The following is a 14191-nucleotide window of genomic DNA, read 5'->3' on the forward strand; positions in this document are numbered from 1 at the left end:
GCAACTTACTGATATTTAGTCATTTAAAATGAATTGAAAAAAGAGGCAAAAGCTGAAAGAAAGTCACCACGGGTTGGACTGCAGTAAATGTTCCTCAGAAAACAGTTACGATGTGGTAAGCAGAACTTTGTGCAGACAGGAATCTCCGTTTGCTAACACTTCCTCCTACCATGAAAATCCTCACCATTTTTGGTTACTGGGCACAAGTTGTTTTCCTCAAACAATTCATTATTCCAAGCTGTTGTTTTTTTTGTTTTTAAGAAGGCTTGCAGTATACAAATGCTACACACTCCCTGGTCAGACATGCAGTTTACCTTTCTCACTGCAACAGAACGAAGTTGTGCAAGTTTGTACAAACTCACTTTTCAGTGAGACTGTTCTGGCACAAACTGAGTAGAGATACATAAGCCTGAATATGCATCAGGAGTTATCACCCGTTGCTAAACTTTACTCAAATGAAATGATTTCATACCTTGATGCCCAGCTTTTTAAAAAAAAATCTGCCAAAAATCATGTTTGGAAATAACTCAAATAAAAAGCAACACTGGGCTGTAGTAATAGAGAAAGGAACCGGTTCTATTTTTTGTAAGAAACAATATATTTTATTTTTCTGACACCACAGCCCTGGCAAGTGGTTTTGTACCAAATTTAATGGAGGTTACACAGAGAACGTTTTACGCTGGGGAACGAAAAAAAAATAGCCACAAAAAAAGTCAGGGTAACTTTTAGTGTCTGTTCCACTCCCACATTAATAAAGTCACTTGAGGGGTTCTAAGAAAAGGAGAATAAGAAACAGCAAGACTACTGTAGAATGTAACAGTGTCCAAGTCCAGCCTCTTCCTGAAAGTGGCAACACTCCCAGCATGAGAAGTGGCTCTCCTAGATTTACTCCCCAAAATAATACAATGTATTGCAGCTGCCAAAGGAGGAGACAGTAACAGTTGGGGGAGGACCGAGATTTTTTTTTTTAAGAGTGGGAGGGAGAGACAAAAGGTGCTGGACAGCACTCCATAATTTTGAAAAATATGTCCTTAACTTATTTCTTTTAAAAGTTTCCCCCTCTTTGAACTTAAGTTCCTTTTGTGCTTTTCATTAATACTCTGCTCTGAGGTCGTAGTTTGGTTTTTCTATACATTGGAGTTGAAGGAAAATAGTCCAAAGTTCTGAAGATGGATTTTCCATCTAAAAGTAAACAGCCTCTCACCCCAAAGACTAAAGTCTCTGCTAAAATCCCTTTTACAATATAGTACAGTACACAAAAATAACCCCCCAAAAATAACCAAGAGTCCTGGGAGAAGCCAGTCCAAAGGACGTAAACATACAGAGAATGGTGCAACTTGTGACAAATGGCAATTCTCAAAATACAGCTACAGATTCTCAAAGCAGGTGCCATCACAGGATACCCAAGTACACAAAAATAATTTTTAAAAAATAAATCTTAAAAAAACAACCTGTTAAAATGAATTCATTTGTTTTCAGGTAATTCCATACATTCGAGATTTCCCAAAGCATCCTCTGGTCTGTTTTCACCTATTGCATGGCAAACTGTGCTCCTGGAGCTTTCAGACAGCCCCCAGGACCTGGAATCTCATCTCAATAAGGATCAGAACCATCCAGTCTCATGTAGCAGCTTAAAACATCATGTTCCCTGGATTTCCAGGGCCTTGGCTAAATCCTCCCATTCCTACGTCAGCAGCCATACCCCGAGGTCTCATCTGTGGAGGAATCATGATGTTCTGTTGGGGGCCTATCATGCCCTGCATTGACATCATCATACCAGGTGAACCCACAGGTCCTGGGTGGCTGTACAGCCCAGCAGGAGCTCGGTCCTTGCCTGGAATCATACCCACTGGATTGCTCATTAGAGTGGGCTGGCCAGGCATTGCTGTTTGTGCTGGTGACATCATTCGATGGTGGGGTCCCATCATGCCTTGTTGCAGAAAGGCAGGCGGTCTCATTGGGTTATGGCCTGGCATGGATGATGCTGTTCCCAGAGGAATGTCAGGAGTTCCCACTGGCCCTGGTCCTCCCATGCCAGGTAATGCCAGCCCCATTCTTGGATTCTGTTCTGCCATCATTCCCTGCATGTGAGAAAATCCAGGACCAACACCCTGTGGCTGCTTGCGGCCTGGCACTTCCCCACGAGGGAAATACTGCAGTGTCTGGCTAGGCTTCTCTGATGGAATAATCCTGGACAGATCAAATTCTGGTATTCCAGTGGCTCCAGGGCGAATTACTTCCTGCAGCTCTGGATCAGTAAAAACTGAAGGCATGTTGTTTCCTAGAACAGTGAAAGAGTCCGGTCCCCCAGGCCCTCCAGACTTGCAAAGTGCTGGATCCGTTGAACCTTGGGGCATATTGGTGGGACGCCCCAAAGGTCCTTCACCATGGAAGGTCATTCCGGCTGGAAAGTTGCCTTGTCCTCCACTAGGTCCATTATGGGGAAATGGTACCTGCTGTGGAGGGGACTGTACTGGAGGAAACCCTTGTGGAAAGCCCAAGCGTCCTTGAGGTACCATTGGAGAATCTTGGGAACCATGGCTCATCATTGAATTGTGTGACATTAGGCCAGGTCCCACAGGGACACCATGAGGAGGTATACTAGGTCCCATAGCATTTGGAGAGGGCATCTGGTTACTATGAGACAGAGGCTGAGTCATTCCCATTGGGCTAAGTGTTGGCATTGGGCCTGTCTGGTTGGGACCAGAAACACGAGGATTCTGGGAGTTAATGCCCATTCCTGGAGAAAACAGAAAGAATCAAGTTTAGAAATCATGGAAGCTTTATATCATGCAGCATAACCACTCTTTTCAGAAACTGCAGCTATCAAAAAAGTTCTTCATTACTATAACTCACTCGAAATCCTGCATAATACACCATAGAAAAACAATACTGCTATGCCTGACTTTTTTTTTCATGCTGTATATGTCATGGATGCCATTCTGTACAACGGCATTTCATGCTGCTAAAATATGCCACAAGAGTGTTGTTCCAGTGTTACTTTTTCTCCCAAGGAATTCCTTGTTATACAGCAACACATGCTGTTCGTACAGAATACAGCTATTGCTTTGATTGTTCTTTATCACCCAGCACTCATCTGTTGGTATGTACTTCAGGATAAGACCAGGAACAGTAGCCCAAGCTTTTGGGGGGGGGGGGGGCACACTGCTTTGCCATATCAGCTTCCTATTATGGAAGATGTACATAATGAAGTAGCAGCACAATGGTATTCAATCCTACTCTCAAATGAGAAAAGATGCTTTCTTATTCCTTGCCCTTTTGCATTAGAAAGAGAAAGATCTGTAGGCAAAGACTACAGGTAAATGTCTGAAAATGAAGACACAAAAGCAAAAGTGTAGTTTTCTGGGGTTTCCTGTCAAAGTACCTGTTCCTGGCCACAGGGCAGGTAAGAAAGTCAACCAGCCATAATACTGCCCCTGAAGGACTCTATTCAACCTGATTCCCCTCTCTCATCTTTTCCAACATGCTTGAAAAGGAAGGGTGCCTACACAAAACAAAAGAGAACAGAGCTCCAGCATTTAACTGCCCAAGAATCTCACAAAAGCATGCACACTTGCTCTCTCCAACTAACCCTAGCATTTTTTTTTTTGCTTTAGAAGGAGGAGGCCCAACGGCATTCAACTGAGCCTAATTAAAGCTCAGCAATTTAAGTTTCCCTTAAACTGATCAGAAAAAGTCAAATAAAGCCACTATCTGAAAAACAGGACTGCTGGGCTGTTTCTACTTCCCAGTTCCTGGATATTCACAGACACAATCCAGTCCCATAGCTGATATTCACAGATGCAGGACCAAACCCACAGCTGATAACATATCAACAATGAACAGATTTGCAAACTGGGAACTAGCTCTCATTTGCCTATAACGAACTCTCAAAGAAAAAACAGGGCCACACAACGATGTTCAAGGAGACACACTCTGTTGTCTACTTATTTGTAAACACTGTTGGTTGGAAAGGTAATCAGTCTGAAGAAACTGTTCAAGTGTATGCATGGGAGCAATACTAAAAAGAATCTGAAAGATTCTCCCTGATGAAGCTGCGCATGAAGTATGTACAGGTTATATAATTATTAAAGTTTTTTTCTTTTGCACCATTTCATCTTTTTCTTCTTCGACTGGAAAGGTAAGCCAATATGTGGGAAAAGAGGAAGGAAGATATTAACTAGTTTTCAGAAAAGCCTTCTGGTAAATCCTAATTAATTACAACTTAACACTTTTCAAAATCCCATTTTAGCACACTGCTAACTGAAGCTTCGTCAAATATTTGGAGAATTGACACCAACAGGTCTGTTTTAGTAAGCCAGAGTTCACAGAGCTGGATAAATTATCCAAACAAGGAATTAAGTTTACTGCAAGGAATTAAGAATTTTATCCAGTTCTCTCCTATCACATCTTTCTCACTGGCTAAAGATGAGAACTACGTGTTACATGTCCCATCCCTGCTGGCACTCGTTTTTTACCGGAAAGATTGTTCATTGGTGGCAAGTTTGGGGAACGTGCTGGAGGAGAGTCATCATCTGATGAGGCTACAGTCTTGATAGCATCATGGTAGAGTGGTGTAGAGCTGGGCATGGCAAACTTGGACATCCGAGACATCATGATGGAGAGAGGGTTCTGAGACAGGGTAGGTTCTGGAGGCATTGTGTATGGGCTGCTAGAAGGAAGATTTCCAGGAAGGGTCACAGGAGCTGCTTGGCTAACCGTTGAAGGGGGTGCACCACCTAAAAGGAATATGTTCAAGTTACTTTATTATTAAAGTCTGTATTTTACCCAGAATGTGCCAGGAGCATCACCAGGAGCATCACGAACATAGCAATTTTCTGAACTCCAACCTAGGTAGGTGCTATTGTTACTGTTTGTTTTATACCAACTCATATTATTGGTTATCCCGTACTGACTGCAGGGAGCTCTCCATGGTCTCAGAGGTCTTTCTCAGCTCTGCTACCCACACTCCATGCCCACTGAATGTTTCTGACGCAGTGCACTGCACCAGGGACCTTCAGCATATACAGCTCGTAATCTACCACTAAGCTACAGCTGTCCTAAATGAACTTCATTTGTGTCAAAAGGCTGACTTTCAGCTAAGCTGCATACATGAAACCTTAATCCAGAATTTGTTCATTTGCATAAACATAGGGTACGGGGTGGCCCCTTTCTGACCATGGCTATCTAACATCAAGCCATGTGGCCCACTTCTTAGGGCCAAAGACTTCAATGCACTATCCAATTTTCTTAAAAGGTATCATGGTAAGAACATAAGAGAACTCATGTTGAATCAGGCCAATGGCCCATTTAGTCCAACACTCTGTGCCACACAGTGGCCCCCCCCCCCCAAAAAAAGGTGGTTTACAAGTGGGGCTAGAAGCCCTTCCACTTCCCCCCCCCCAAGCACCAAGAATACAGAGCATCACTGCCCCAGACAGTTCCAAAAATATGCTGTGGCTAATAGCCACTGATGGACCTCTGCTCCATATTTTTATCCAAACCCCTCTTGAAGCTGGCTATGCTTGTAGCTGCCACCACCTCCTGTGGCAGTGAATTCCACATGTTAATCACTCTTTGGGTGAAGAAGTACTTCCTTTTATCCATTCTAACACTACTGGCTCAGCAATTTCATTGCATGCCCACGAGTTCTTGTATTGTGAGAATGAGAGAAAAGTACTTCTTTTTCTACTTTCTCCATCCCATGCATAATCTTGTAAACCTCTATCATGTCACCCTACAGTCAACGTTTCTCCAAGCTAAAGAGCCCCAAGCGTTTTAACCTTTCTTCATAGGGAAAGTGTTCCAACACTTTAATAATTCTAGTTGCCCTTTTCTGGACTTTTTCCAATGCTATAATGTCCTTTTTGAGGTGCGGTGACCAGAATTGTACACAGTATTCCAAATGAGACCGCACCATCAATTTATACAGGGGCATTATGATACTGACTGATTTGTTTTCAATTCCCTTCCTAATAATTCCCAGCATGGCGTTGGCCTTTTTTATTGCAATCACACACTGTCTTGACATTTTCAGTGAGTTATGTACCACGACCCCAAGATCTCTCTCTTGGTCAGTCTCTGCCAGTTCACAACCCATCAACTTGTATTTGTAGCTGGGATTTTTGGCCCCAATGCGCATTACTTTGCACTTGGCCACATTGAACATCATCTGCCATGTTGACGCCCACTCACCCAGCCTCAACAGATCTCTTTGGAGTGCCTCACAATCCTCTCTGGTTCTTACCACCCTGAACAATTTAGCGTCATCTGCAAACTTAGCCACTTCACTGCTTACTCTCAACTCCAAATCATTTATGAACAAGTTAAAGAGCATGGGACCCAGTACTGAGACCTGCAGCACCCCACTGCTTAGTCTTCCACTGCGAAGATTGCCCATTTATACGCACTCTCTGTTTCCTATTAATTAGCCAGTTTTTAATAATTTAATAATAATAATAATTTTTAATTTATATCCCACCCTCCCTGCCGAAGCAGGCTCAGGGCGTCCTTTTTGATCCACAAGAGGACTTGTCCTTTTACTCCATGACTCTCAAGCTTACTACGGAGCCTTTGATGAGGAACTTTATCAAAAGCTTTCTGGAAGTTAAGGTAAACAACATCTATTGGGTTCCCTTTGTCCACGTTTGTTCACCCCCTCAAATAACTGTAACAGGTTAGTGAGGCAAGATCTTCCCTTACAGAACCCATGCTGAGTCTTCCTCAATAATTTGTGTTCATCAATGTTCCTACTCATTCTGTCCTTGATAATGGTTTTTACCAACTTTCCCGGTATTGAAGTCAGACTGACTGGCCTGTAATTTCCTGGATCTCCTTTGGAACCCTTTTTAAAGATGGGGGTGACATTTGCTACCTTCCAGTCCTCAGGAACGGAGGCAGATTTCAATGAAAGATTACATATTTTTGTCAGGAGATCCACACGTTCATCTTTGAATTCTTTCAGAACTCTTGGATGTATGCCATCTGGACCTGGTGACTTATTAGTTTTTAATTTGTCTATCAGTTGTAGGACCTCCTCTCTTGTCACTCAATTTGACTCAGGTCTTTCAACACCCCTTCCAAAATTTGCGGTTCTGGAGTAGGCAAACACTTCTCATCTTCCACAATGAAGACGAAGGCATGCTCCTCATGGTCCCTTTTTGCCTGCCTGATCACAGTCTTGCATTTGATTTGCCACAGCCTGTGTTCCCTTTTATTAATCTCACTTGGACTAGCTTTCCACCGCTTAAAGAAATCCTTCTTACCTTTTACAGCTTCCATAACTTTGTTTGTTAACCATGCAGGCCTTTTCTTATACCTGTTTGTGCCTTTCCTAACTTGTGGTATATATTTTATCTGAGCTTCTAGGATTGTAGTTTTAAATAGCCTCCAAGCTTCCCCAAGGGTTTTGACTGCATTTACCTTTCCTTTCAGTTTTCTCTTCACATGCCCCCTCAGCAAATTTATCCCTTTTAAAGTTAAAAGTGGTAGTGCTGGCCTTATGGGGCAACTCCCTATTTATACAAATAGTGAAACCAGTAACGTTATGGTCACTGCTCCCAAGCGGTGCAATCACTTTTACATCTCTCATCAGGTCTTGGGCATTACTTAGGACCAAATCCAGGATCACCCCACCCCTTGTAGGTAATTCTGTGGATGGGATTTCACTATGATGAATTAGACACAGATTGCACAAATAACTTTCTACCCATTACATTAAAGCAGTTCAGAGGGTTGTTGTTGTTGTTCAGTCGCAGTCAAGTTCAACTCTTTGCGACCCCACAGACAAAGTCATGCCAGGCCCTCCTGTCTCCCACCATCCTCTGATGACCCCCAGATAAATGCATCACTCCATTGGATATGTATTCAGCTGAAGAGCCAATGTCCAGAAACAAAGCTTGCCACTGAACACAAAGATTATTCTCTTTTCTTACAAAATGTTCTCCACCAAGACTCCTTCAGGCTAAAAACTAGCTTTGCCAATAGCACAAACTTGTGGATCTGAAATGAATACACCTATCAAAGTATGAAAGTTTTGGATCTCCTGAAAATGGAAAAAAAAATGGCAGAGTTCACTAATTTCCCTCTGAGTGTCACAAAGTAGCTAGTAAGATGATACTGTAGTAACAACATACATACTGCACAGATACTGTAGTAACAATTTATAAGACTGAGTTTCATGCCAACATCCAGTTTTAAGTTGGAACCCAGTTTAATTTATCAGGATCTTCTAGACATTAGCCTTCTTTGATGGGCCAGACACCAGCTACTATTCCTGATAAAGCCCTACATCTCAGCAATGAGGTAGTTAATTTGAATTTCTGGAAAATCATTAATGTCCTTCCAAGTGCCATATGCTTTTCTAGTGGAGAAAGCATGTGTGATACAAGCATTTAATATACAGTGTCAATCAACACCATTACAAGCCACATCAGTAGGGGGTCCCACATCAACCTGCACTAAGGTTTCTATGATTTTTTCCAAGGGCAGACTGGGGTAGCAAGCTGTAATACAATTATAGCAAAGAGTCCAAAGAGGAGAGAAAATACACAAGAACCCCATTTTTATAATTAAAACAAGATAACAGTTTTGCTTACTCTGAAGCCAAGTGTATAATGAATTCCAGTTACCTAACCGGTAAACACCAGTGCAGACACAGAACCATGGCATATGTAAAGGAAAACTGAGCATGTGTCAGGCTAGGCTTTGAGAAAGAGCCAACCAACTTGTCACAAACCATGTTCTCTACCCAAGTGAAAAGTTTATTCAGCAATACAATCATTACAGGTTTTAGCTGTCAAGCAAAGTTGCTTTCCGCCAAAAAGCTAAGTCTTAAAAATAAGATTTCATTGCAGTTTTGTTGGAATGGAATTTCAACTCTCTTGAATTAGCATGAGGAAGGGAGAACTAGGAGAGTTTTAGTTGTCAACTCTGAATCTGCTACCATCCAAAATCATATCACTACTGAATTTTTCTAAAGTATCAAGTGGATGGCCCATGCCACTAATTTAAAAAAAAATTGCAGAGTTCCACTAAACATCTTGGCTCAGAAATGCCTGAATGCTTGCACTTTTGTAAAAAGGATATTATTGCAGTGATCACTTTAAAGCACTAGAGGGCAGTGTAGCCAAACAGTTGAGCTAGTTGCTTTCCTAATTCTTGGAATAACGATTTCACAGACTGAAGAGCTCCCAAGGCTGGCTCCATCAAACAATTGCAAGCAAACACTGCACACTGGGGACTGACTTGTTTTATTAGCACCTTGCAGAATGAAAACTGCCAGTCGCCTTTAAACTATAAATCTGTAAGATTAAATAGGACTTGAAATTCTGCAGGGCAACTTAGTCCCTGTGAATTAAGATAAGGGACTACTTTTGGTGGAATGGCAAGATCTATGCAGAATCCAACAGGCACCTGCAATCAAACAATCAAGAAGCATGCCAACCCCAAATCAATTGTTAGCTTCTTCCCAGAAAGGATGGGTGAAGATAAGCAAGGGGGCAGAGAGTTTACCAAAAGCCATTCCCTACCTGAACTGTTTACTGATAATATTCTTTCCCCACCTGCTCCACCCACCCCAATCTGCAGTCCTTGGTCACTTTCACCAGTTCAACTGGCAATTGTCTTTATTTTATAAAACTGCTACCTACACAGGAATTTCCACAACACAAAAATGCTGAAGAAATCAACTCATGATATTAACTCCTCCCCCAGTGAAAAAACTCAATATACCACTCAGCAGCTTTGCTTTGGAATTAAAGAATGAAGGGCAAGACTATATACGCCCCATTGGGACCATGCAAACACATCTTGAATGGAGTTCTTTTCACACTATTTAGGACATTTTAATCTAGAAAGTAAATGAAGGAAGTCAACATTTCTAATCTAGGGAGACTGATCTGTTTCAGAAACCATATTTTTGTGGCTTAAGACAAACCCATACATCACTCAATAGTTTTACCTCTCTGTCTCTCTCTCTCTCGCTTTTTAATTAGCCTTGCTCCAATACCTAATGCTGACAATTAGCAAGGGATGGATTTTCATACAATTCCTCTATATGGGAAGCAATCTGACTTCCTAAACTTCTGTACTTCCAGGTTGCTACTTAAGCCACAAGATCAGAGGATTTTAAATAGTAGCAAGCAACCTATGCCCAGAAAAATACAAAGAGGAAAAACTAACCTGACTCAACATTCCCCATCATGGCTGGCGAAGACATGGCAAGAGACGCTTTGTGGTTAGGGGGGATTCCAGGACTCTGCAACGGAGGCTTTGGAGATGAAGTCCACCCTGGGGAAGGTGCAGGGAGGGATGGAGACTTGAGATGGACAGGAGAAGCGGCAGCAGACCCCATAACAGGGGGAGATTTTATTGAAGCCGCAGCAGCAGCAGCTGGACCTGCAAGTATCCCTGCCAGTTGGGATGGAGTCTGAGGAGATTTGAGATTCCCAGAAGGTGAACCCAACATTGGAGATTGGACCTGCCGCATTGTGGGAGATTTGAGTGGATTTATACCCGGCGAATGAACCTGGCTGGCACCAGAGACATCCAAGGGCTTGCGGCCAAGGTTGCGTTGAACAGGAGGAGCTGTGTTGAGGCTGTTCGGGTTGCTGGCGGGGTTCAGAGGTAGTGGTGGCATGTGGCTAAGCCGGTTGTTAGTCCTTTGGTCAGGCCCGATTTGTTCTCGATGATTCCGAAGACTGACTCCTGGGCCCTGAGGCATGGGATGGAAAGGTCTTGGGCCCATTCCGTACTCCTGCTGTGGATGGTCACCAAATGGCAACGGTACCATTTTCTGCTGAGAGGGGAGCATTTCTGAGACACCTGGACGCATTTTCATAATCTCCTCTGGGCCCACTCCAGCTTCCCTCATCTTTTGAGGTATCATTGGTGGATTAGAACTCATGTTAACATTCAGATTCACATCCCCCTTCAAGCTACCAGGGCCCATCCCAAATTCCAAATCCCGTCCAGCAGTCATCTGAGGTGGCATTCCTTTTGCGAAGTCTGCCCTGGAAGGGCTCATTGATCCTTCAACTGGCATACGTGGAAATATGGGGTTATTGCCAGGCTCTATGTGTCGCTGAGGGGGAATCATCCGGTTAATTTCCATTCCAGGTCTGATTCCTTCTATGCTCATGCCATGGGGAAGTCCTAGCTGTTTTTCAGCTAACTGCTGCTGAAATATATCCTCAGGCAAACCCTGAGGATTTGGAAACCGCTCCCCTCGACCAGGACCACTGAACACCCCCTGACCAGGAGGGAAGTTTCGGCCATCTGGAATTTTTGGCACATCTTCTGGCCAAGGGACACCTGAAAGCCCAGGTCTAGTTGTGGCATTTGGGACAGTGGGGCCTTCTATGTCAGGATTTATCATTCCAGGAAATCCAGGCAGACGCATCTGACTGCCAGGCACATTGGGATGGGGTGCCATGCCCCTTGGGGGCAATGAATGAGAGATAGTCATGCCATCAGAAAAGGCTTCTGGGCCACTAGGTCCCCAACCCTCACCTGGGGTTATCTGGTATGGCGGTGGGGGACCTCTGACCAACCCTCGAGGCCCATGCTGGTGAACCATCATATCCTGCAAGGAACACTGCTGTACAACTTGTTCTTGCTTCCTCCTCTTTTCTTCATAGAACTCCTGTTGAAGCTTCAGCCAGGCCACCTGTTCAGGAGTCATGTGGTCCAAGTGGTCTGGTCCTATAGGGCCAGGCTGAGAGTTCATGGATGGTGGCCCAACTTCATCTGGTGAAAAGGGCATGTCTCTGTGTCCTTGGGGGCCAAAGGGAACCCCTCCTTCAGTCCGGGGCCCTGGCCCTTTACCTAAACTTTGGGACTGAGCCATCATTGCTTGTATTGGCCCTTCAGACTTCTTTTGGGGTCCATCCAGTACTCCTGAATTTGGCTGAGGCCCACCAGGTTGTCCTCCAGTGAACTCTTTCTCATCTGGAAAAAGCATGCGCTGAATATCTCGTAGAGTCTGTAGTGAACGTTCTCTATGTTCCAGCTGCTCTTGGGATAGCCCATCTGGATTTTCACCCATATTTTGTGGGTCCCCTCCAGATACCTGCTGGTTGGGACCTTTAGGATCTGCAGTGGAACTATTACTCCCTTGAGATAATGGACTTACTGCTCGATTATTGGGGGTTGAGGTTTGCCCAAATCCTTCAGTTTGCAAAGGAGTGGAGCTTGCAGGACTTCCTGCAGAGATTACTTTATTTTCTAACTCAGGATTGTCCTGGTCAATAGGACAAGGAGGGCCTGTAGATTTGGGTGCTGGTGTTGGAACTGGAATGGGTGGAGTCTGCTGCATTTTGGCATTCTGGGGTGGAGTTTGCTCTTGGGAAACAGGAAGCTGCGACTGAGCCTGGGGCTTTGTATCATTGCGGAGTGGTGGAATCTGAGTGTTCTGTGAAAGGATAAACAAGAAATTTCAACTGGCTCTAGTAAACGGAAAGAAAAATAGATGGAGAACACACAAGGAAAACACAGCTTTTGACAGCTCAACTAACCAAGCTGAAGCATGTCTTTGGGGTGCTAAAATTCTCATGCAAGTCAGGAGCAACCTCCCCCCACTCCAATATTTTTCTTCACCTATGAATATGTTACCTACCAATGGCAAAGTATTTCGCTCTGCCTTATTAGAGATGTTCTGAACGTGAAAAGATACAATGGTTTCAACTTGTCCCTTCAGCACAGCTTCTGCAGCCCTGAGAAGACAAAAAAGAAGTCTGGATCTCTTTCTACAAGTTAGGATCACACTATCTAAGGGGGCAAAAAAATCCTAAGGAGCAATATATTTTACTGTTTGTTCATCCACCATATGTGCTGGATCACATTCAAGAACACAGCCACACCAATCTTCATTCACAATGAGGTTTCAGTGGGTAATAAGAGAGCTTCAATGCAAGGCTACAAATACATTTTCACTGGCCTTCATACCCACCAAACTTCAACCAGACTTTTCAAAGAGGTATTTAAGTATTTCATTTTAAAGTAACTTTCCTACATGCTTACTATTTCAGTGAAGAAAGCTACACAGTTCTTCATGTGATGTGGGCATACAAGCAACTATGTGATCATACGTGCTTGGAATACAACATCATAATTAGCTGCCATTTCATTGTGTACTAATGCCTTAACAGACTCACTTGCAATGCATCACATGACGAAGTGATAACCACAGAAAAAAGTAATCTGGTACAAAGGTGTCCAGTCTCATATCTTAGGCTAATCTTGAAATTGTAGCTGTGTCCAAAATTCACTTACTTATTTGCCATCTCAGTTGAGAAGACATAAACCACTTTGGATGGTGTCTTCTGCATGCTACCTGGATCTGATGTGGCAGTCTGACCATGGGAAGGTGTGGAAGATCGTGGGGCTGAGGCATTTGAAGAAGCCATGGAGTGTGCTGAATGCTGGGAATCCTGTGATTTTGCATGATCAGTGACGCCAAGATCTGGAATGAAACATTTCAGTACTGAAGCACAGAAACTGTTCCCATGTCTGTGAAAGTTTACTTTAAACACAGGAAATCCAGAAGTATATTTTGTCAGTTCATATTGTTCAATTAAAAAAAAAATAAGGATCCTTTTTTATGTCAACAGCTATGTCAAGCAGTTTTTCACCATGTATACTACCTACTACATGCTATAGATCATATTGCAGAATATTTTGAGGCTATCTTTAGGGACAAAATTCTTATTTAATGCAGTGTAGCAAGCTGATGTGCAACTTTCATTCCACAAGCTTTTTCGGATTGATTAACCAAGTTCTAAGAGAATGGCACTGCACAAATTCAAACCTTTGGCTCCTTTTACTTTGTTTAGCTAGATAAGAGGTGTTTTAAAATCATGTACTTAAAGGGAAGAAATTCATACCAATATAAAGTTGCCCTGCCACTATTACTACCCATCTTTAAATATTAAATACATGTGAAAACAGCATGTTTCTGTAGCTTTCCATCAGGTGCCTTAGCTACCTTCCTTACAGAAACATACTAGAGTTAAACCTGGGTTTTTTTCAAGAGCACCAAAATGTTTCTTTAAGCATCAATAGAGTAGAACATTTCAGTTACGTGAATTCTCTTACCACATTTACATATTTAGATAAATATTAACTTCCACCATGAACCTGAAGAATAGGAGAGAGGTTCTAAGGCCAAAAAAAGATAACTCTGGAGCTTTTG

At 43.1% G+C, this 14191-nt stretch overlaps 1 protein-coding gene across 2 annotated transcripts in view; it reads right to left on the reverse strand.

Annotated features, from left to right (window-relative positions):
- Positions 1-579: 579 nt before the first annotated feature.
- BCL9 (BCL9 transcription coactivator) overlaps positions 580-14191 on the reverse strand; it is a 43163-nt gene continuing 29551 nt past the window's right edge. For both annotated transcript variants that reach the window (XM_060234447.1, XM_060234448.1), the window contains 5 exons: positions 13273-13462; positions 12617-12713; positions 10183-12412; positions 4479-4739; positions 580-2740 (listed from right to left, as the gene is read on the reverse strand). In XM_060234447.1, coding sequence (XP_060090430.1) covers positions 1632-2740; positions 4479-4739; positions 10183-12412; positions 12617-12713; positions 13273-13462 — 3887 coding nt within the window. In that variant the 3' untranslated portion in view covers positions 580-1631. The remainder of the gene's footprint in view (positions 2741-4478; positions 4740-10182; positions 12413-12616; positions 12714-13272; positions 13463-14191) is intronic.

This window comes from Heteronotia binoei, chromosome 3, assembly GCF_032191835.1.
Source record: "Heteronotia binoei isolate CCM8104 ecotype False Entrance Well chromosome 3, APGP_CSIRO_Hbin_v1, whole genome shotgun sequence".
Taxonomy (NCBI): domain Eukaryota; kingdom Metazoa; phylum Chordata; class Lepidosauria; order Squamata; family Gekkonidae; genus Heteronotia; species Heteronotia binoei.